At 47.5% G+C, this 24,330-nt stretch overlaps 1 protein-coding gene across 2 annotated transcripts in view; it reads left to right on the forward strand.

Moving 5' to 3' along the window:
* Nucleotides 1-24,330, forward strand: part of CPN1 (carboxypeptidase N subunit 1) — a 220,118-nt gene that overhangs the window by 143,622 nt on the left and 52,166 nt on the right. The window contains exons 2-3 of one of the 2 annotated variants that reach the window (XM_086922584.1): nucleotides 231-427; nucleotides 5,760-5,915. In XM_086922584.1, the coding sequence (XP_086778710.1) occupies nucleotides 231-427; nucleotides 5,760-5,915 (353 nt within the window). The remainder of the gene's footprint in view (nucleotides 1-230; nucleotides 428-5,759; nucleotides 5,916-24,330) is intronic. The other variant, XM_086922585.1, reaches the window with a different exon arrangement.

The following is a 24,330-nucleotide window of genomic DNA, read 5'->3' on the forward strand; positions in this document are numbered from 1 at the left end:
CGTACCTTTTGTCCGGAATTTTGACCTCCTGTCCGGATTTTTGGCCCTTTGTCCTGAATTTTTACACTCATTGTCCTGAATTTGCACCCATGGCAGTTGGTCACCCTATGTGTAACATGACTAGAGCCCAAGCCGGCATCCATTTTATATCTATGTGCTGCCATTAAAGAGAACGTGCAGGCATCTGTACACCTTTTACTTTGCTCTTACAAACGTGTTTTTTTCCGCAGTAGAGCCAGAATTTAAGTATGTTGGAAATATGCACGGAAATGAAGTGTTGGGAAGAGAACTTCTTATTCAACTAGCCGAGTTTCTGTGCGAGGAATATCGTAGAAGGAATGAACGAATAATGAATCTTGTTCACAACACCCGGATCCACATCCTGCCCTCCATGAACCCGGATGGATATGAGGTTGCTGCAGACCAGGTGCGTGTAGCATGCCTCCTCTACATTATAGTTCTTTAACATTTCATTTCAGATGATTCCATTTAAAAGCAGCAATGTTTTTATTGTGCATCTATTTGTTTACACATGCTCTACAAATATTATTCATGCTGGAGCACACTTAACATATGATGTACTAATGTCACAAGTTGACCATGTTCCGGCTTCAAAACGCTGCCATCCTAAATCTGTAATATAGTAACTCGTTTTATACTCAAGAATGAAAACATAACTTTAGTAGACACATCGAGTTACCATACCCAGTTTCACTGTCATTTTTATACCTTTCACAACCGCTGATCTCAAAGGCATCTAGTGGCATAGCTAGACCTACTGTCAACCGGGGTGGCCCCTAAGTTTACCATCTGGTGCAGGTAAGAGCGGGGCCTGGGACAGATGGACGAATTGTCCAGGGGGTGCTGCCGGCCGACTTGTTCTTGGGGGGTGGTGCGATGGTGGTAGTTGACAGACACAACTTGCTCACCTCTGCCAACCCAAAAACAGTGCCTCTCCCCCACTAGCTGCCCCACTGATGGCATCCGTTTCAATTACAGCCTCTCCCTCGGTTTACTCTGTCACACCATCTACGGTTATGGCTGAAAATGGCTTTGTTAATAGGGCCCCATGTTTCCGACCAATAAATGGCGTAGCATTCATGCTGTCACTCATGGACCCTATTCACCATGGAACACACTGAGGGGTGTACAGGGGTAGCAGCTGAAACATCAGGCTTGCTCTTTGGTGTCCTGGCTCTGTCCTTGCTTCCCTTATCTCAGGGGTCATGAAGGCAGCTGAAAGAAGTGAAAGTAAACAGAGTTGTAAGAATTTACTTATAGTAGTTTTCAAAGCACTCAGTAGGAAGCTGGGGGTGCTGTTGGGTAGGAGTTTGGACAAGCATTTAATCCTAGGACTGCACGAGAGGTAGACGAGGCGAAAGAGTACATGATATACTTCAGTTACCCCTGGTGTTTTGGTGATTTGATATCCATGCTTTGCCCATAAAATGAACTCTTTAGTGCTTTGTTTTCCTCTATTACGGTACTCCTCTTATTATTACTCCATTATGGTTTTAACAATTCGGTTTTCACTTCTCTTAAGCCTATCAGTCCATGTCTTTCAGATAGGGCGTTTGCCAAATTGAGCACATATATTAAATGGATCCATCCTGCCATCTGGAACATTTGCTGCAAAAGATTAAGGAGAGCATGGATGTTCATTGGAGTTCACTCAAATTGCCCAGGCCAAAAAGCTGTTTTCAGCTGTAATCATATGTTTATGTTTCAATTACAACTGTCAAGAATTTGCTGAGGGGAATCTTGGCAGACAGATTTCTGTACCAGGAGTGCTGGAAAGAGTTTCTTTTAAGGAAAACGAACTGCATTTAAAAAAAAGAGAACGTTTACTTCATTGGAATGTGATCACAGACATGGTGGTCGGCTGACCCCATCAGGCTGCCATCCCTATGAGCCCTTTTTTTATCGCTAAGAGTTGCGCATGAAGCCTGGAGACCTGTGAGTCCCGGCTGACTTCATTATCTTTTATCTAAACAAGATTTGAACCACTACTTGGGGACAAAGGTCAGCCCGAAGTGCATTTAACAGGCCTTTGGTTTTACCAGTGTCCTTTTACCTGAACCACTACGTGGGAACAAAGGTCAGCCCGAAGTGCATTTAACAGGCCTGTGGTTTTAACAGTGTCCTTTTACCTGAGGCAATTTTAGAGCGGTACATCCCCCTTGATTTGGATTCGGTGTGACATATCAAGCTTTGTGAGATTCGTCGCTTTGAGGGTGAGTTTTGTTGCCCCCTACTATTTTGATTGATGTGCTCGTGTACCACCAGTGGACATTAGAGCGGCAAGTTGGGAGAGATTGTTGTCCTCCGAGAATCCACAAATTTTTATCGATTAATCGTGGGGAGATTTTTCAAACACCTATTGTTAGCCTGAGGAAGGTGGAAAGTATCATATGCCACCGAAACGTGTCGCTTTGCTTGTCTAAATCATCGGTTGTTTTGACTCATATCAACGTCAACACTAAGTAGATCTCTTGAGTATATCTAAGCCTGCACTTACCAGGATTGAAAAGTTATAACAAAAGGGCTTATTGAACATTGATCGTCTATAGTGTGTTGACAAAAGATATAACTCTCCCTGTTTTTGCTTATTACTTTTTTGTAATATTCATTTTATTAGTAGAACTTTTATATTGTTGAACTTTTTGTTTATAAATTTGTTTATCACTTTTGTGTATTTTATTATGCTTGAAAACAATGTATGCATTCCTATGTGATTATTACACATGGTTTTAAATCTTGCAAATGAATTCATGTGGGTAAGAGGATCTTTTTAATAAATGCATTTGTAACTGAATTTGACGTTGTATTCTTCAGCTCCTAGGGTGCTGTTGGATTGTGGTACGTGTGGTTGATGATTGCAAGTTGATTGATGTTGTATGCCATTTATATATAAAACACAAAGGGTTTCCTTGTTTTAAGACAGATTTCTGTGCCAGGAGTGCTGGAAAGAGTTTCTTTTAAGGAACACGAACTGCATTTAAAAAAAAAAAAGAGAACGTTTACTTCATTGGAATGTGAACACAGACATGGTGGTCTGCTGACCCCAGCAGGCTGCAATTCCTATGAGGGCATCCCATCGTAGTGAATCACGATTGGAACTGTACCTCATTAATATTCACAAGATAGGTTGCATTCTGACTCATTACAATTCAGATATTTAAAAAGCAACCTATTAGTTCTTAACATTCGTACGTCCGGCCCTAAGTTCCCCAATAGGATAGCCTGTCTGTAGCACCAAACTGCCAGAGCTCATGAAGGACCCAGTAGGAAAAGCACAAAGACTTCCTTGAGGGTAAAGTTGCATTCTAAAGGATTTTTTGGGTCTCAGGCAATGTAATTACCTTCATGCAATTACCATTATGGTCATTATATTGGTTAACGCCTAACAGTGCTCCTAAAAAGTGACTATGTTGGGCTTTGGGCTTAGTTCGTTTCCCCTATTGAGCGATCCTAATTTTGCACCGCTGGTGAAAAAGAATGGGAGAATTGTGTTTGTTTGGAAATTCACCTGGTTATTTAGTTCAGGCATAGTAAAAAAGAGCACATTGCTGGCCTGCTTGGGGTCAGAGAAGATTTGAGAAGCCTCGCTGTGCTAGGCAGCTGTTTCTGCTTCCCTGACTCCTTTGCATCCTCAAGAAGGGGTTGATTTCATTATACGCAGCTGCTCAAGTCTGTACCCAGCTGATTTTCCAATTGATTCCTGGTTGTGTGGCACACGACCTATGGGGGCATCATTTTAGAATCCTGCTTTTTAGTTCTCTGGATTTTCTGTTCAAGGTGGGTTGCAAAGTAAGCATGTGTGGAGATTAACCATTTTTAAGAGCTAGTATTTCAGAATGGCAATTGTGATATTCTGCCGCCAAGAGCATAGCTTCTATTGGTGCTGCAGGTGCAGTGGCACTAGGGCCCAGAGGTCTGAGAGTCCTGTTGTGTTGAGGGTTTGTTGAGTTGGCTCATGATTTAGTTCCGCTTGTTATATCGCTTTTTTGATCATTGCTGTGAAGCATTCAACCATTCTATTTGCTTGTGGCAAGGGAGGTGGGGAAGAGGGGGGCCGTGGGGGGGGGGGGGGGGTGCTGCTCCTGGTGGAGGTCCGTTGTCCATTTTCAACGTCTCTGGAATCCCCCAAACTATGAATATCTCATCCAGGGTCAGTATGGTTGCTTGAGCAATAATTAATGGTCGACTTTTTGCTTTTGGGAAGTGTAAGCATTCATCCATGATTACTAGTATGTACTTGCTGGACTTCAGTGGGCAGAAGAAGTCAGCTGCCAATTCTGCCATACTCATTTGGGAAGTCGAGACACTTGTAGTGGGAGTGTGTGATTCTTTCCACTGACTATTTGACATGGGGTGCAAGGTTTCAAGGTGTCTTTCACTAGAGCATCTATGCCCGGGAACCATACTCTGCCTCTTAGTGGCTATCACTCCATGATGCCCATGGTGGACCAGGTCTATCACTTGTTGATGTAGGGTGGCTGGGAATACAAGACATTTGTCCCTGAGCACGGGCCTGTACTCTGTGATGGAGAGCTCATCTTTTACATGCTGGAATGTGCTCAAACTGTGTTTGTCAGTTTCTGGAGGAGTGTCCTCTAGGTGTTGCCATCTGTCTGTTCGACAAGCTTTTTTACTTTGCACAGCGTGGGATCCTTGCATGTGTGTTCTCTCATGATCTTGATGGGTACGGATAGGGAGATGACTTGGTCGATGACAAAGTGTTCATATTCTTCAGCTGTGGATCTCCTGGACTTGGTCTGTAGTGGGTGTCAGGACATGAAGTCCACTGGATGTTTGTTCTTTCCAGATTTATGGATTATGGTGTATTTGTATCCTGCTGATGGTTCCCCCATCTCCTAATGTGTGGGGTCATTTTTGCCTTAGGGTTCCCAAATATTGTTTGGAGTGCTAGATAGTCTGTGATTATGGTGAAGTGCTTCCAGTACTTGAAGACATGATAGTGTTTGTGGGCCCGTACAACGGCAACTCTCTCCTTTTCCGGTTGGAAGTATGCCCTTTCTGTATCTGTGAGGCTTTGGCTGGCATAGGCCACCAGGTGCCTGCGTTCAGTCCCTTTCTTGTGTTGAGCTAATATGGCAACTAGACCCACTGGACTGGCATCTACTTTAAGTTCTGTGCATAGTTTGGGGTCAATATATTACATAATGGTGGCTTTGCTGATTTCCCGTTTGATGGCTTGGAAAGCATGTTCAAATTTAAGTGTCCATTCAAATGACCTTAATTGTTTTGTGATCTCTCTAAGTGGGCTGCTGATGGTGGAGTAGTGTTGGATGTATCTGGAGCAGTAGCTTGCCATCCCTAGGAAGGATTGCATGTAACTGATGTCTTTGGGTGCTGGATGTCATTGAAGGCTTTAACTTTTTCAAGTTGGTTTTTGTGGAACGCAGCTAGTCTGAAATTAAGTTTAGATTAGCCGTAGGGCTTGACAGGTCTCACCAAATCCTTATAATTGCTACATTTTCTAATTCATGTAGCAGTTAGAGGGTCCATATCCTTACTTGCACTACTGCCATGGTACACTGGCCATTCCACTGCCTCCTGTTTTACCAGTTTATCCTTTCACCTCTTGACCTGTCCGTGCAGTAGACAGTACACTGGCGCACCGGACACACCGGTCCATGCTGTCTGCACACTAACCCCTCCCTCGACTCCCCGCGCCTCACTGTTTGTCCACTGCACAGATATGTCACTGTTACTGAATTCTATTCTTCTTACAGGGTCCAGACTTAAACGGCTACCTGACCGGAAGAAACAACTTCAGAGATGTAGATCTCAATCGTAACTTCCCTGATCTGAACACCCTTATGTACTATTATGAAAATCATGGTGGGCCTAATCACCACATGCCGCTGCCAGACAACTGGAGGGAGCAGGTAAAAAATCATACGTTCCCTACTATCTGTCAAGAGGGTGTGGGGGGCATCACATACAGTTGAAAGATTATGCTCAAAATGTCTGATTTTCTATTGTGTTTACTTTGTGTTCATTTTCCTGTCACCTCTATATCCATATCTCTCTTTCTCCTTATTTTTTGATCAGGTAATGCTTTTGGTGACTGAGGTCTTCTCTGGAAGATGACTTCACTGGTCATTTACACTGCAGATTAAGGGAGTAGATTCCAAATTGCTCACACATAACCTGCACATTTCATTAGTGACCACCTACTTGAAAATAGTTTTATCTAAGTCATACTGCATGATAATATATGGGGGGTGCAGATATGATAATGTATGCCGAAACATGTATGCTGGAAAACATAACAGTTCCGTGTCACCATAATGCATCCGGATATTGAACAACAAGAATATTGCTTCCTCTAAATCATGTACTACTGTATTTTCAATTTAAGTATATGGTTGCCATTTTTACCTGAGCTAACCTTGTGACATAAGGTCGAAATGGTGATGACGCTGGGATTCTCAGATATGATTTTCACCTTACAAATTCCTAGAATCCCTGGTCGACTGGATCTCTTTAGTCTGCAAAGAAGTGTAAAGGAGGTTCTCTAATTTCATACTTAAGACAATTTACCAACAAGCAAATGCATCCCAATCCAAAGGACCACTGGCTATGAAATACATTTTAAAGATTTATTACAAAGCCAAAAACAATTGAACATACAGCAAGAGGTTCAAGAAATAAACTGGCACTAATACATACATAATCCTACGCAGGAGCCTCAGACGACTCAAAATAAAGAGCAAAGTCAATTCAAGAAGCATTAGGCAAGCAAAAACAGTTCCCACTGGAAGCCTCGACTGCATCTGCTCCAAAGGGAACAAAAGATATTAGTCTGTCCCTACACTAACTCTAAGGTGACATACCTACTTAACATACCTCCCAGGCAAGAAGAAAAAGGTGTCAGCTGTGAAGGCTCCCTAAGAAGCACATTCACTCTTTCCAGGTAAGTAGCCTAAGCTACCGAGCTCCTTCTAAGATGCTCCTTAATTTCTCCTGCCTAGTTCCCACTGAGACCCATGTCTAACTGCATATCCAATTGGACTGCCTTAGACAGGACCCAGCCAGACTCCAACTCTCTCTAACCCTAACTCCAATTGCGACTAAGACTGACTCTGCGACTAACTCTCTTCCCTCGGGCACTTTCCCTAATACTAAATCCCAAAACAGTAGACACACCTCCGTCACACCCACTCTGGCAGGTGTCTGCTTCTGGAGTTTTCCACCACGGTTCCATCCTTGTCCAAAAACCGTTGCTGTGTCCTTGGTTCCCAGGCACCTTCTCCGCTTAATGTTGCAGTTTGCATACCAGTAGACTCCCTTCGTTCTCACTCCTACCTATCTAACTCCTAAACAATGGATCATTCCACCAAAAAAGCTCCACGTCCTTGCACCTGCAAAAGAAATGCATGAGAAACAATCCTGTACACACTCTAAGTTACAATTCGAAATTCAACTGCGAACAGGAGCCTTTTCCCAAAGAAACATTCAACCCTCCATGATGGCTAAGCTATGAAATACAATGAAGCCTCTGCTGGTGTTTTCATGTCTCAGGCCTTTACGTTTCTAAATAAATTTCCAATACAACAACACAAGCATTACATTAAACCTATTCTAAAGCTTTACATTTGAAATCATCCTCAAAGCATTATTTCATTGCATTTCTGAACATTACCCTTTCTCATGTTAGAACACCACTTTCTTCTTTTGAGACAAACTACACGTGCAACTTTAATCTGGCACGTTCAAGCCTAATACAACATTTTACAAATGAAGCAATAATTTCTAGTTACTTAAGGCATAATTCTCTCAATCAAAGCACTACATTAGTCTTCCAATGATATGAGCACAATTCTACACTTAGCAATACACTCAATTAGTTCTACATTTCTAAGAAACACATGTTAATACAGTCCCCTAAATATGTGGGTGCTGACTACGGGTGATTATGATGCACCCCTACAATTTTTCAAAATAACATGGCGCTCTATCAGTCCCCCCCTTTGATGACCTGTGTCATCACAACTACACCATCCTTGGGGAAAGAACCGACTTAAACAGAACTTGTTGCCACTCTTCCTCTCCTGAGCATTTTCATGTTCTTAAGGTTATGATATTGACTGTCCTGCAGCCTTTCCATTCGTCTCTCTCGCACCTTCAGTGAACTCTCCAATCTGCTAGACTTATACCACTTGTAGGCTCTTATCAAACCCCACAATCCAATCACACACGCTACAACTATGATAAAGAGTTTCAACACATAACCAAGGAATCCTTTTCCAAGGTTCGCAAGCCAACTCCCCACTTTGCCAAAACCCTTACCAACTTTTTCCCACACAGTTTCCTCAGTCAAATCCTCAATCTCATAATGAATGGCAGTGATGTTACTTATATACTTCTCCAGATCTTTGCTGTTGTCTGGTATATAAGTACAGCACTCTTGGACCTTCAAAAGTTTACAGACTCCTCCCTCTTTTGCTAGAAGGACGTCTAAAGCAAGAGGATTTTGTAAAACCATCATCCTTATCGATAACATCTTTCCTTCATCCAACACCAATGACTTAGCTGTATTCATTGACAATTCGTCATGGCTGAGGGTACCCCCAATGTAAATTTCTTTTAGGTCTAGAGGAGAGGGAGAGGGCGAAGGATACACTATAGAAGAACCTCTGGACTGACCTATCTAGTTTCAACATTGGTATGACTCAAGATAAACATTTTTCTACAAGGACACATCAGAACTAATTCAATACATACAAAGAACAATGATTAAGGCTTTATTTATCATTTATTTCTCTTAATTTGTCATTTATTTCAGAAAGCCATTTTTTGGGTAATTTTTTTTTTAAAGTTTTTTTTAAAAAATATGCAAAAACATAAATTCACATTTATCATTCCTATGGAATAGAAAAGAATAATTTAGCAATTATTGCAGACACATTTCAAATAACAACCCCACCTAAACATTCCATGATAAAAATAAAGTTAAAAGAAGGCAACTTTGGGGGCGTGGCTTCGAGGGCGAAGATGGCGGACGCGGCTCTGTAGAGCTCCTGCCGGCCCGATCTTTATCCGCTTAATTATCCTTGCCCTGAACCCTTTCCTTCATCTACTGCTGTGGAGGTGCCTGCTGGTGACCGGTAGTGCCCGGTGGTGTGGTCGCTGGGGCCCCAGACCGCCATTGGAGCGACAATTGGTGGGGGTGCCTGCCGGGCCTACTTGCCGCGTGATGAGCCGGGACCTCAATTTTTGTCCCGCCCGCCGGCTGGCCTTGGAGGCCGGGCGGACGGCAGACGTCTGAGCCCGCGGGATTGGAGCGGAGTCACCGGAAGTGGAGTGACGGCGCGCCCTGCTGCTGCGTCCTGCGGAGTGGTGTCCCGGCGAGACGACAGTGCGGATCCGAAGATCGCCCCGCATCTACTGCTCTGCCGGAGACGAGGAGCTTGCGGAGCCGACGGCTTTCCACCGACTGGAGCGGGCGGACTGGCTGCGCCGTATTGGCAGCCCCGCTCTGGGCTCGTGATTGGCAACTACTGCGCCTTAGTGGAGCGACGCTGCCAGGGTGCCTACCCGTGATCTGGCGGGCTGGTGGCGAGTGGATACCGAGTGGCTTGGTGTGCTCCGGACGCCCCGGCCGGGGCCTGAGTGGTGGACATTCGCGCGGTGCGACCCTGATACAGGTGCGTGTTGCCTTGCTGTCTCTGCTACCGCCATGACTAGAGGCGGGGGTGGCACGGGCGCCACTAAGCAGGGACCCATTGATAAATTCACTGGCCCTGGAGGAGGTGCCGGGGTGGCCGGAGGGGGCCAGAATGCTGGACCGGACAACGCGGCGTTGATGGCGGCCATTACACAGTCCCGCGACATGCTAGATGCAAAGATTGGCGCGGTGGGTGCCGATGTGATGCTGCTGCCTCAGGACCTTTGTAACGCGGTCGCCCGCATCACCGAAACGGAGACCAGGGTCACGGCAGTGGAGGGAGATGTTGGCGCCCTCAAGAAGAAAGTTGCCGACATGGAACAGACTCAACGGGGCCTAGCACTTCGTGTGGAAGATGCTGAGGGGCGGGCGCGGTGAAACAACCTGCGCTTTGTTGGCTTTCCGGAGGACTGTGAGAAAGGGCCCATGGACGCTTCCTGTCCCGGTGGCTGGAGGGCTGGCTACCCACGAACACCCTGTCGCGCTGCTTCGTGGTGGAGCGTGCACACCGCGCCTTGATGCAGAAGCCGCAGGCCGGGGAGCGGCCTCGCCCGATCATCGCCAGGATCCTCAACTTCCATGACAGGGACGTCATTCTCCGGGAAGCGCGGCTTAAGGACACTCTGCTCTATGACAATCATAAGATCATGATATTCCCGGACTATACCAGACTGGTCCAGCAGCAGAGGCATTCCTTCCTGGCAGCCAAGGCCAAGCTGCGTGGCCTGAAAATCCAATATTCGCTGCTCTACCCGGCCCGCCTCTGGGTGATCTTCAACTCCAAGACCCATTTTTCTGATACACCGGAGGCCGTCTTCAGATAGACCGACGAGGCGGCCAGACTCCGACCGCACGTCCAACCGGGGTTGCACTCCGGGTCATCGCGCAGCTCATCTCAGGACCGGAGCGACCCGCCAGGCAGGGGGAAACGGCATCGCAAGTCCCGCTCGCGACGGAGGTCCTTGTCCCGAGACCCCCTTCTGGGGGACACACAGCCCGATACGGATCAATCTGGCAAGGACTCCTGATCATCGTCCGCTATGACTGCCTACTGATTGCCTTTCATCTGTGGCTGTACACTGCGGCAGCTGAGCTTTGGACGGTGGAACAAACATTGGTTGGTGCAGTATTGACTTATTCTCTGGCGAGTGCATGGGGCCCTCGCGGACTGGTACCTATCTGTGTTGCTTTGCTTATGACCTTGATGTATGCTTGATGGGGGTTCGGGGCACGTTCTATGGGCTGCCTCCTCCTGTTGGGACTGGGGGGTGGTTCTGGGAGTGTGTCTGGTTGGTTTGTGGGGGGACTAGTTGGGATCCATTGGTATGGCTGGCTTTAGGCGCTATGTTTTGGGCCTGAAGTACCGTATGCCGCGACAGATACTTCATTGTTCTTTGAGGTATAGGGGTGGGGGAGGGGGGAGCTGGGGTGTTTGGTTGCTTGTGGGTTGGCCTGGTTAAGAGGGGTAGTGGGGTTTGGGGTTGTGTTCTGTGGGGTGCACGTGCTTCTTATGATATTTGCAACTGGGGTGTTGGGGGCCTGGGTCGGGTACCGGGGGGTCGCAGGAACTGGCTCATCGTGGCAATGGCTGATGCTCCATGGCTCGTGTCTCCTGGCACTTCCATGCGTATTCTGAGCTGGAATGTTCGGGGGCTCCTAGACAAGATCGAACGGGGAGCTGTGCTTCGCTGGGCGAAAAGGGACTTGGCGGATGTGCTCTTTCTTCAAGAAACACACATGTTGGGCAACAAGGCACTGAGTCTGCAGAGGTTTGGCTTTCACCAGGTGTTTCATGCCGGGTTCACTAGGGGCTCGAGGGGGGTGGCCATTCTTGTCCACAGACGGTTGGCTTATACTCATGAGCGTCAATGGCTCGATCCTCAGGGCCGGTTTGTGTTTGTGCAGGGGAAGATTGGTGTGGAGACTGTAGTATTTGGTAGTGTGTATGCCCCTCCCCCGCTGCAGTGGACCCTTGCGGAGCGGCTATTTGCCTTGTGGACTGAGCTTCCCCGTTCCCTGGCTGTGATTGGAGGCGACTGGAATGATGTGGTGGACATGACTTTGGACAGGCAGAGGGGACGAGGGGTCGCGGCTGTGGCCTCCCCTACGCGGTTGAGTGCCATGATTGATGGTCTTGGATGGGTGGATGTTTGGAGGCATCTGCATGCGGAGAGGCGGGAATACACATATGTTTCTGCTGTGCACGGCTCTCTCTCGCGCCTAGATTGTGTGTTTGTACCAGGGGCTTTCCTTGACAGGGTGAAGGGGGCGGCGATCCGGCCTCGCGGGCTGTCTGACCACTCCCCTGTGGCGGTTCAGATTGATCTCTGTAAGCCGCGCCAGCCGTTCCGGTGGCGGATGTCTACGTGGCACCTGCAGCGACCAGATTACTCCCAGCATCTGCGCGGTGCGATTGCCCGCTATCGGCAAGACAACCTTACGGTGGGGGTGGACGCGGTGACGGTCTGGGAGGCTATGAAGCCCACCTTGAGGAGTGTTGATATCGCCTGGTGCGCTTCTGCTCGCCGGACTCGACAGGAAAGTATTGTTACCGCTGCGGTGCAGGTGGAAGTGCTGGAGGCGCGACACAGGGAAGTGGCTGATGATATGACACTGCGGCTGCTTCTACAAGCGCAGCAGTCTTATTCCTCGGTCTTGTTAGATGAGGCTCGCCAGGCGTGGTTGGCTACGCGTAGTAGGGTGTACCAGTGGGGTGACAAGTCTTGCACCATGCTCCACAAGCTTTGTCAGCAAACTTTACAACCAATCACTTTGCCAGGGCTTGTTGACGACGCGGGGGTGGCGATAACGGACCCTGCGATCCTTGCGGCGAGCTTTGCGCGCTATTATGAGCGTCAGTATGCCTCTCGGGAGAGCCTTTCCTCCGATGGCATCGAGGGATACCTTGCGGCGGTCCCTCCACATGCAGTCTCCAACGAAGTGCGTGATGCTTTGGATCTCCCCCTGACGGCTGAGGAGTTGGGCGACGCACTGGGTCAACTCAATGTGGGTAAGGCACCGGGGCCGAGCGGGTTCCCCAGCGAATTCTATAGGAAATTTCACCTGCAGCTCGGGCCACATTACAGGCGGGCATTAGAACTGGCGCGGGAGCGTGGCAGCCTCCCCCCGGACTGGCGTCATGCCGAAATTGTGGTCTTCTAAAAGCCGGGCAGACCCCCTGATCGCCATGAGTCGTATCGTCCCATATCCCTCATTAATTTTGAAGCCAAGCTCCTGGCCAAAGCGCTCGCGAACCGCCTGCTTCCACATATTTCGGCCCTTGTCCACCCGGAACAGGCGGGCTTTATGCCGCGCCGGGCGACGCGACACAACATTCGGCGGGCACAGGCCGCGATAGACGCGATCGGGACAACCGGGGATCGGGCGGCGCTGTTGCTGGCGGTCATTGATAGTGCTTTTGACTCGGTCAGCTGGACCTATCTCTTTGCTCTTCTGCCGCTACTAAATTTGGGTCCAGTCTTCGTCTCCTATGTAAAATTGCTCTATACGGATGTCACCGCCTCGGTGCGTGTTTCTGGGGCGATCTCCGCACGGTTTCCTGTGACCAGGGGCAGTCGTCAGGGGTGTCCCCTCTCCCCGTACCTTTTCGCGCTGACTATGGAGCCTATGGCCGCCCGGGTGCCCCAGGTCGCGCTTTATCGGGGCTTTGTGTGGGGGGCGGACCACTCGGACCGCATAGCCTTGTATGCGGATGACGTGCTTTTCTTTATGACTGATTTGCATCGTATGGGCCCTCGCATTCTTGAGATAATGCAGGAGTTTGGTCAGGCGTCGGGGCTCTTTCTCAATCCACGCAAGTCAACCCTATGGGTGTTGGGGAGTGACTCGGTGCACTACCCGTGGGCTGCGTCCCTTCAGGTGGCAGTCGATGGCGTGAAATACTTGGGCTTCTTCCTCTCGGCCTCGGCCACAGTGGCGTGGGATCGAAACGTTCAGCCAGTGTGGGACAGGGTCCAGATGGACGTCAAGACTTGGACGCGTATGCCCCTTAATATCTATGGCCGGTCGGCCATTTTCAAGATGGTAGCCCTGCCTCGGCTTCTCTATCAACTGCAGAATCATCCATATAAAATTGACCCGCAGTGGTTCTGAAGTGTCAACTCAGTGCTGGGCCGGTTTTTGTGGGCTGGGGGTGCCTCCAGGGTAGCGCTGCGTACATGCTTTCTTTCTACATACTGCGGCGGCTTGGCGTCCACGGATCTGTTGTCTTATTACCAGGCCTCCCACCTCCTAGTGCTCAACGAGTGGTGGTATGGGGACCGTAGTGATCCGCCTATGCTCTGGAACATTCTCTGATGGGTGGTGCCACACTCCACACCTTACTGTACTCGGCCAGACGGAGGAGGATGCTGCCGAAAGTCACTCAGGTGGTCTTTGCGGTCTGGCGGCAAGCTTTGCACCATATGGGTTGGTGGGGCAGACTCACGGCCGAGACTCTGTTATGGCATAATGGCTTGCTTCCGGCGCTGGCTTCCCTGTCCGGGTTTGGCGGCTGGGATGCGATCGGGATTTCGTCCCTCGGTCATGTCCTCACTGGAACTACGCTTAAGTCCTTTCAGGACCTTAGTTCTGAATTTAATATGCCTAAGTCCTAATTTTTTCGGTACCTCCAGTTCCGCTATGCCCTCGGCCCTAGCCTAGTGGGCTTAGAGCAACTCCCCGACTTTAGTCCCATTGAGGCGAAACTTTTTATGGGAGACCTGGGCGACAAGAAGGTCTCTCAGATATACCGCTCCCTGGTTACGCACTGCTCCCCTTCCCTTTCGACATTGAAGGCCTTCTGGGAGAATGATGTTGGCCCCTTGGATGAAAATAGCTGGCGTGAGGCCCTTGATTCCCCCGTGGAGCTGCTATAGCCATCTGTCTTAGATTTATCCAATTCAAATACCTTCACAGGGCGTATTATACTAGAGAACGACTGTGGCGAGCGGGCCTTATAGCCGCTCCGGAGTGTCTGAGGTGCGGTACTGAAAGGGGGACGCTTTTCCATACAGTGTGGTCCTGTGGGAGACTGACTAGATTCTGGGCTGGGGTTTGGGACTGCCTGTCGGAGGTGTTGGGGTGGGACCTTCCCCGTATCCCTAGGCTGGGTCTCCTTCATGTCCTGGAAAACGTTGGGGGTAACATTTACAAACGACATTTGCTACTGTTGGGACTGGTGGTGGCCAAGCGAGATCTGGCCCAGGCCTGGAAGAGTGAACGTGCCCCCCCGCTTGGTGCATGGAAGGCGGGATTGGACTTTCTCATGGGCCTGGAACTACCTGTTTTTGAAGCCAGGGGGTGTCCCCGAAAACATTACAAAATTTGAAAACGGTGGGCGGACTACAGGGGCCTGGCCCTTGACCCCCCGACTGATATTGATGATGTACTGCCTCCTGATGTGGATCCTGTACCTTAGGCTGTTGGCCGACAGCGCCATTGCTTTTCATCTCTTGTTGCTAAGCTATGATCACGTGCACTGGGTTAGGGCGGGATAAGGGGTGGGTAGTTTGGGGAGGGTGTTGGAGGGCGTTTTTGGGGATGGGTGGGATGGGGGGGGATTGGGGTATGTTTTTCTAAAACTCTGGGTTCACTGCCATGCCTTTACATGTATGTCATTGACAGTCTCCTCCTGACTGTGGAGGGCTGTACCGAATCTTGCTTGAACTCTCAATAAATACGGTTTTGAAAAAAGAAGGCAACTTTATTCATTCATCCATATCAGTCTCACCAGTCATACTGACCATACATACTATTTCTAATATACTACGCACAAAGGATCTAGAAAAACAGACAACCAACCTAGTTACACAAAGAAACCCCCAAAGGGGGATATATTTTAGATGTTATACATAGATATCACCCCAAGTCTTTCGTTTTCTATCTTTCTTTTTGGGAATCCTTTTCAGTTAGATTTTCAGTTGTCTGTGAGTGGCCAACGTACGTTTCGGTGCAAGAGATAAAATGATGCCACCTTCATCAGGGCCAATAAATATACAGTATACTTGAAGGTAGGGGTGTCTTCAAATCTATTTATGCTGTAAGAGCAGCGCTAATACAGGTTGTGCAATAAGTTCACGATTTTTTAGGAAAATTCCTGCAACAGTATAAGGGTCCAGGCCAGAAAAAATGGGGGTCTTTATCTGCTTTCCCCAAAGCTGCAATATCTAGTCCTGTGTCACAGTATAGGGACAGAAAGCTTGTCTCTTTTCTCCTTCTCTCTATTCTGATAAGAAGATTCTTTTGAAATTGGTGTGTCTCAGAGAGAGAAATATACAGTCGATTGATATGATTGAAGTGTAATTCTATCTTTTAGCTGTAGTTTCCACCCAGAGCGTGTGATCACTCATGAGGGTGGTTAGCTCTTTCCTTCGCTGGCGTCATCTATAATGTAGCTGTCCGGTGTCATTGACAATTCGTCCACTACAGTCGCCAACCTTCTAATCTTCACATCATTCAAAATCACTCCCAAAGTTGGTATCATTGCTCCAAAAATATCTCCAACCACAGCTTCTGCACTTTCACCTCGTTTCACCCGTACATGCTATCCTCCTTCTAGGCTAGCAAAATACAAGTGATGCCAATGGTATCAATTTAGACAAACTTATTTAAGGAGAAAGATACCATCAATTATCTATCTCCACCATACACATTTGTAAATGACTAAATCGACTGTTCTATTTTTATGTTCATCTTACGGCTAATTATCTGAAAGAAACACAAAATACATCAGTGATATCTAGTACTCTTTTAGTAGTCTTTTCAAAAGTTTTTTGTAGTATTATAATCATACACATCAATATCTATTCTCTTGAATCGAGCAATTTTTAACAGGACATACAGATAGAAAAAATGAATAACAAAGTTATACAAACGTTGACCCTTAATCCATGGGTTATGTCTGAAGCCCAATAGTTTGTAAATGAGGAAAAAACGGTAATATCTCTTATAACCTTAATTCCTTCTTCGAACACCACAATTGTATCTGGGAGTAGATGAAGCACAACTCATTGTTTTTATGGCTTCTCAAGTCAGTCCAACTCCTAGGGAATATATCCCATATTGTTTCCAAATCAAACAAAGCGTGTCGAAATCAATAATAAACTGTCGACGCGTTTCGGCCTGTCAGGCAGTTTCAGGCCTCATCAGGACAATGGGCAAACAAAACAAGCAGTACTTTACCACATTCAAACCCGGTATACAATCCCAGCCTATTTTCAAATTGGTCTTCGCTATTGTGTATCACACCAAGCATATCATTTGGCAATTCTCCATATCTGCGAACAACCTGGTGCCCACGTATACGTGGCTTAATCGCGTTTTCGGATCCGGACGGTGATATTCATCCAAAACACGTCCAAAGACCAACAGCGTCTCCAAATCACGCAAGATATTCTCTATACCTTGGGTCGTACAGCTGTTAAAAATTGCTCGATTCAAGAGAATAGATATTGATGTGTATGATTATAATACTACAAAAAACATTTGAAAAGACTACTAAAAGAGTACTAGATATCACTGATGTGTTTTGTGTTTCTTTCAGATAATTAGCCGTAAGATGAACATAAAAATAGAACAGTCGATTTAGTCATTTACAAATGTGTATGGTGGAGATAGATAAATGATGGTATCTTTCTCCCTAAATAAGTTTGTCTAAATTGATACCATTGGCATCACTTGTATTTTGCTAGTTTATTTTCACCCAGATGCCTAGTGGTTGATTGGGTACCCCCTGTTGTTATTAGAGGGTCCTCCTTCTAGGAGCTTAAAATCTTCTGTATGGTAAATCTTGGGTAAAATGATCGCTAAGTAACACGTACCATACCATTTCTCAGGCAATCGCACATATGCATTACTCCCACACACAAAATACACAGTTGGAATTATCTGCACTACACTTTGCAAAAAGTCCTTCGCATAATACGCCAATGTAATGGTATGCTCACATGTGGTATGCCCCACATACACATTCTCGTAATATGTCTGTGGTCTACTTATGCATAACTTCCCCTTCTGCACCTCATATAGAGCTATCGGACCATAACTCCCCTTCGACTTGTGCAACTTCTCTTCATCTGTCCAGTCTACTTTACCCTGTGCTGAATCTCGCAACTGCTTTTGTTTACTGTATCTATCTTCTACTTGATCTATAAATTTCTTCTCCACATCCGACAACAGGCATGCCAGATTATGGCGATGAGCATAAACTGTATTCAACTCTTTAGTCGGAATGAAATAAGTTCTAAGTCTGTCTTCTGATTTGTAATAATCATACTAATTCAAATGCTTATAAGCTGGCACTTCATGAAGAACTGCATCATATTTTGAAAAGAAATACTCAAAATTATTTCGTCCATAGAAAATGCTAAGCAGCAAACTACATGTAATACCATATGTCAATGGGAGATGATAGTACCTGATACCTTCATCCACTGAAGCTGGCAACTGCATACACACATAGCAATATTTTGCATGCATTTCATCAATATTCTCATACAACAACTTTGTTATGTTATGTTATGTTTGGGTCTCTTTTATAGCGCACGGCTACCCCTTGGGGTGTCCCGGCGCTTCGTCAAAGAGAACTGTAGAGGAGAAAACACAACACAGCAGCTTACAGAGGGTCAACAAGAAGATCATACTGAATAGAGCCAAGTTTTCAGCTCCTTTCTGAAAGCAAGAAGACTATTTGACTTTCTTAAGGAGACAGGTAGCTCATTTTAGCAATGCGAGGCCCAGTATCGGAAGGAACGCCCTCCGATGCGGGCAAGTTTAACTGGGGGAACAACGGCCTTGGCCAACAAGGCCAACCGGAGCGTCCTCCTCGGGACATAGAAAGCCAGGCGCTTCTCCATATACTTAGGGCCAATTGAGTGGAGGGCCTTAAAAGCCAAGGTCAACACCTTAAAGGTGATTCTTTTAGCAATAGGCAGCCAATGCAATCTCTTTAGTAGTTCCAAGGCTTTTGCCCTGCGTGGGACACTGAAAATGGCTCTTGCAGTCGAGTTCTGCACAATCTGCAACCTGGCCAACAGATATTTAGGCAGCCCGATATAGGGCATTCGCGTAATCCAGACGCAAGCCAATTAGAGACTGCACTATGATTTTTTTGTGCTGCAGAGACAGCAAAGGAAGAAACTTCCGAAGCATTTTCAAAATGCCAAAGCATTTCCCGGACAGACCGAAGATCTGCGGTCCGAAAGAGAGGCTGTCATCACATTGCACACCAAGGTTTTTGGCCTTCACAGAGGCCACATCAGGCGGAAACATGTCCTAGGGCCACCAGGTCTTCCAACTGGGATCCGGCGGACAACCGAAAAAAAGCAGCTCCGACTTATCGGAGTTGCACTTCAGACTGTGCCGCCGAAACCAGTCGAAGACTGCACTCAGGCATTCCCTGATCAGACCACCATCAAAAGCCTCTCCCTTTTTAGATGTAAAAAGGAGCTGGGTGTCATCAGCATAGGATATGATCCGTGCACCCAAGGACTCCACTACCGCCGCCAGAGGGGCCATATAGATATTAAAAAGGGTGGGGCTCAGGATGGAACCCCCACCTCTAGCGGCGGCATTTCCGCGGAGAACGGCGGTGCCCAGACCACTTGTTGACGGCCGGTCAGAAAGGATTTAAACCAGTTCCACACCGTCCCACGAAAAACGATCTCCCAGAGTCTAGAAAGGAGACCGGCATGGGAGACGGTGTCAAACGCCGCTGACAAGGCCAGCATAACCAGAATAGCCTTCCCCCCCAGATCGAGCGTCTCTCTGATGGCATCGGTGATCTCGAGCAAAGCTGTCTCCGTGCTATAGTTAGCACGGAAGCCCGATTGGGAATCATGTAAGATGTTATTGCTCTCTATATAGTTGGAGATAGAGAGCTGTACATGTTTCTCGATCACCTTTGCCAGAGCAGGGAGAAGGGAGATCGGCCTGTAGTTAGCGTGGACAAGAGGATCCAGAGTGGGCTTTTTGAGTAGTGGCAGGATCAGAGCATGTTTCCAGGCCGAGGGAACTTCGCCCGTGGTCAAGGAGAGATTGAGCAGCGGATTAAGCAAGCTGTTAATTGCAGGCGCTATTTTTCCTAGACATTTCGCTGGGCAAGGATCCAACGGCGAGCCAGATTGCAGCCGGCAGAGAAGGTCAAGGGAGGAGGTTACAGATAGGGAAGGAAACTCCGAAAGGACTGTACTCCTCTCATCCAATGGTGAGGGGAGAATGGCCTGTTGACTAGCAGATGAACCAATGCCAGCGCCAGGGAAAGTGTCCTGAATGGACTTAATTTTAAGTCCCCCAGCTGACTAATCCAGAGCTCGGAATGAGAATGGGAGGGCGAACTTGAGGGAGGGGAAGTGAACTCCTTTACAATCCTAAAGAGTTCTTTACTCCTATTTTCCGCCTCGTCAATTCTGCGCTCCAGGTAAACTTTTTTACCCTCGGAGATATGTTTATTAATAGGTCCTAATTACTTCCCGATATTTAGATTTATCATCCGGGTCATACTTGCGTATCCATAATCTCTCTGCTTTCTTACAGTCCTGACGCTAAACCACGGGGCCGAGAGATGTCTGGCCACCGATTTAGCTGGTTTCCCCGGAGCAAGCTCATCAAATCTAGCGGCCAGCCACTTCTGAACAAGATCTAGATTTTCCTCCAGATTGCCCGAGAGTCGACACGGATGGCAGCGCAAAGCATCGGACAGCATTTCCACAGTGACTTGATGGAAGGGCCTCGCCTTCTGAGACACCTCTTTCAACACTCTAGGACCAGTCGTGCCAGAAGAGAGAATCCAAAAATCTATTAAGAAATGGTCAGTCCAAGACACAGGACGCGGCAAGGACCCTTCAATCATCTTGGTCGAGAAAATCTGGTCGATAGTAGGGCCTTGGATATGTGTGGGGCTAGTAATATAAGAAATTAGCCCCAACGGAGCCACAGTATCCTGCAATTTAATGGTATCAGGATCCGCTACATTATCCATATGGACATTCAGATCCCCCAACAGGATGCAGTGATCCGATCTAAGGCAAGGCACCGATAGTGCCGCCTGCAGATCATCAAAGAACGAACCCAGAGGCCCAGGAGCTCTGTAGACAAGGATCCCAGTGCACGTTTGACAGGTAGAGAGCCCTAGGGTAAAACCTAAGGCTTCACACCCAAAGATATTCTCAACGGCAAAGATCGAACAGGGGACATTCTTCTCCACAATCAGAGCCACCCCCCCACCTCTGCCTCCCACTCTATCCTTCCTGAAGATATTGTAATTAGAAGGAATGGCAGTCGCCAAATCCGGCCCTGAACACTCTCCTAGCCAAGTCTCCGTGATGAACAGGCAAGTTATTTTAGAGCCGTACAGCAAGTTCCAGATGTCAACGGCATGTCTGCCAAGTGATCGAGTGTTGAGGAGAGAGGAATGATGACGTATAGGAGGGGACATCGTGGCAGAAACCTTCAAAACAGAAGCGCGCCAGCCGCATACCGAACAGCTCTTCCTGAAGGAGCGACCACATGGAAGAACATAATGGCAGTTAGAGGACTGTGTGCGCAGAGTAAAAAGCTCCGAAGGAGAATACGTGAGCATGCAGGCAGGACAAACAACCAAACCCAGAAAAGCAACGCTAGGACTAAGGAGCCACCGAGCCTACCTCAACCGCCTCCAAGACGCTGACGAGCGCAGACGGGCAGGACTCTGGCGCGACTCAGGCGCAGAGAAGGCGCTTCCGCTGCGCGTCACCGCTGCGCGCTAGGAGGCGAGCTTCAAATAGCCTGCTATCAGCGTCCCCGATCATAGGGACGCTCCAAGATGGCGTTCCAAATCCCTTCCCAAACCAAGATGGCACTCACCACCCTCGACCTCCCCGGAACCGGACCCGCTAAACAGCGGTGGGTCTTCCTTGGAAATTAAGGTGCAGGTAAGGGGCAAGACCAGGATTAAAAACAAGGGATAAATAAAATAAAAAGAAATGAAATCCGCAAAACGGGCAATTAAAATGCAGCAATACAGCGCACTAGGAGCGCGCGAACAGCGCGACCAGCAGCGAGGCGCCGAGGCAACTCTCTGCCACAGGACCGCTTTACCAGGCTGCCCCACCGTTGAACTCGCCCTAAATAGCCTGCTATCAGCGTCCCCGATTACAGGGATGCTCCAAGATGGCGTTCCAAATCCCTTCCCAAACCAAGATGGCACTCACCACCCTCGACCTCCCCGGAACCGGACCCGCTAAACAGCGGTGGGTCTTCCTTGGAAATTAAGGTGCAGGTAAGGGGCAGGACCAGGATTAAAAACAAGGGATAAATAAAATAAAAAGAAATGAAATCCGCAAAACGGGCAATTAAAATGCAGCAATACAGCGCACTAGGAGCGCGCGACCAGCGCGACCAGCGCGACCAGCAGCGAGGTGCCGAGGCAACTCTCTGCCACAGGACATCTTTACCTTAAGCATACGCATTAAGCTTAAAGTTACCTCTAGACAGATCTGCATGTAACCTACGACTCTCCTCTAGTAGCAAAGCTCTTTCGTCTCCTATTTTGACCTCTTTCTTGCTAGGAGCAGTAGGTGTCGGGGTTCCCTCTACCTCTACTGCCTGCTCATGTGGTACTAAATACGAAACTACAACTACTAGGATTATGAGGAGTATCACTCCTCCTATAAGTGTGCCTACTATGCACCTAACTCTACGGTTTGGGTTTCCAGCCTTCATGGTCTCAGAAATATTTTCAGCTTCCTTGTGCAGCAATAAACTCTCAAATGTCTCTTTTCTTCTTCATCAGAAGTTTGTGAACCAACTCGAACAACACCTCAGAAAGCTGGAAGTCCCCTTTTTGTTTCAGTTCCTTATTTACAACAAGCAAAAGACAACCTTAACCATTCCCCGTCCTCTGTGGAAAGTCCCTAAATTTCTTCTATTTCCACTCGGACCTAGGTGAATTGCACTTATTTACAACAAAGTCTCTTTAATACAAAATATAATTTGCTTCAACAGCTTCTAGAACGTGCTGCAAAAGTGCTGCAAAAGTTCCATCTCATGAATAGATTCATGAGATGGAATTTCAACTTCAAAGGAAGGGAATATCAGTCTATTCAAGATCAAGTTGCGAATTCTGCTCAGAATCGGAGAGTTTGGAACTGTGATGGTCAGCACTCCTTCAATTTCAAGTCCTGGTACTAACAACACCACATCCAACTTCACGTTAAGACTGATACTAATCACGAAATAATCAACAATGGGAATGGACACTGGTATCTACAATAACCATTGGTTATTTTTGACAACCCTCATAGACGCTTGTTGATTCTGATGTTGCGGTATATCTTTACGTCCGCCCCTTATCAAGCGTCAAGGCATAGTCATCGGGTTGTCAAGTAACGTGCTATATGCCTGCCTCACCCGAGGCAACCTCAAGTTAGTGTAGAAGTGTCCAGAAATTCAGAGGACAGATCTCAGGAGGTGGTAGGTAGAACAAAAAAATCGTTCTTAAAAACAGTGACACACCTGTGGCGAAATTTATTGAGAAGAGGTGGGTACTGTGAGTTAAAAAATAGTGATATATTAAGTAATCGAGTTACTAGATTACCATATTTCTCTTAAAGACAGGTCGGAATGTTTCAGCTCACCTGGGCCAAAAAGGTCTATGGAGCTTTCGTCAGGACAAAACAAAAAACAGGACAAAAAAGATGGGTTTTATGGTACTCACACAACTTGTGTAGTTTTCATAGAATTGTATGAAGTTCTCATACTGAGATTCCTTCGTAAGTAGTTAATCTCTCCACATCAGGTTGCAAGATAGTCGCAAATAACGTGGTCTTTGCCGCGTGTAGGAGAGCATTCACTCCTAGTGCTGACTCTGCCCCTGGAAATACTAATCACGGTCACTGCCTTATCCTCCCTGATCTCAGCACTCCTGGCATCAGTCACAACGTATGACAACTCTGGAGTGGCGTATTTTTTGGCAAGGCACTCTCTTTCTTCTCAGACCTCCATGAGCTTGCTCTTCTTCGCCTTCGTCTGACTCTGACTCTTCAGACACTGGAGCAAGATCCCTCCTGGAGACCAGTCTCAAGTTCAGTCGTCTCTGTCTCTCTGGCCACTGCACTTCTGCTCTGCTTGTTCTCCGGCTTTCTCCTTGCTCACTCTGCTCATAACTTCTCTCAGCTGAGTCTAACTCTGGACCACTTTCACAGCAACTTCCCCTTTCGGAGGCAGTTTCAGTGTCTCTGTTGTCGTGACCCTCCTCACCTCGGTCAAGTGAGCAACCACCTTCTTCAGACACCCTTACAGCTTGGCTTGTCCCCTCCTGTGGCCCTGCCACTTCAGCTCGATTTTCATTAGGGAGAGGAGCTGTTTCTTCCAAGGGTGCTGAAACTCGACGGGTGTGAGAAGCATGCACCCATTTCGGCAACCCTCCACACTTTACTGCAGTGTTCAGCACTAAGATAATTTGATATGGGCCTCTCCAGCGAACATCGAAGCAGCTCTTTCTCACATGCTTCCGTACCAGCACCCAGTCCCCGGACGTAGGTCATGACAAAGATCACATGAAGCTGGAACCACAGCAGCCTGCACCTGATGAGACACAGAACAGATGACATCAGCTAGTCCCTTACAATAATCAAGGATCAGATCATCGGTGA

This window comes from Lissotriton vulgaris, chromosome 5 (assembly GCF_964263255.1).
Source record: "Lissotriton vulgaris chromosome 5, aLisVul1.2, whole genome shotgun sequence".
Taxonomy (NCBI): Eukaryota; Metazoa; Chordata; class Amphibia; order Caudata; family Salamandridae; genus Lissotriton; species Lissotriton vulgaris.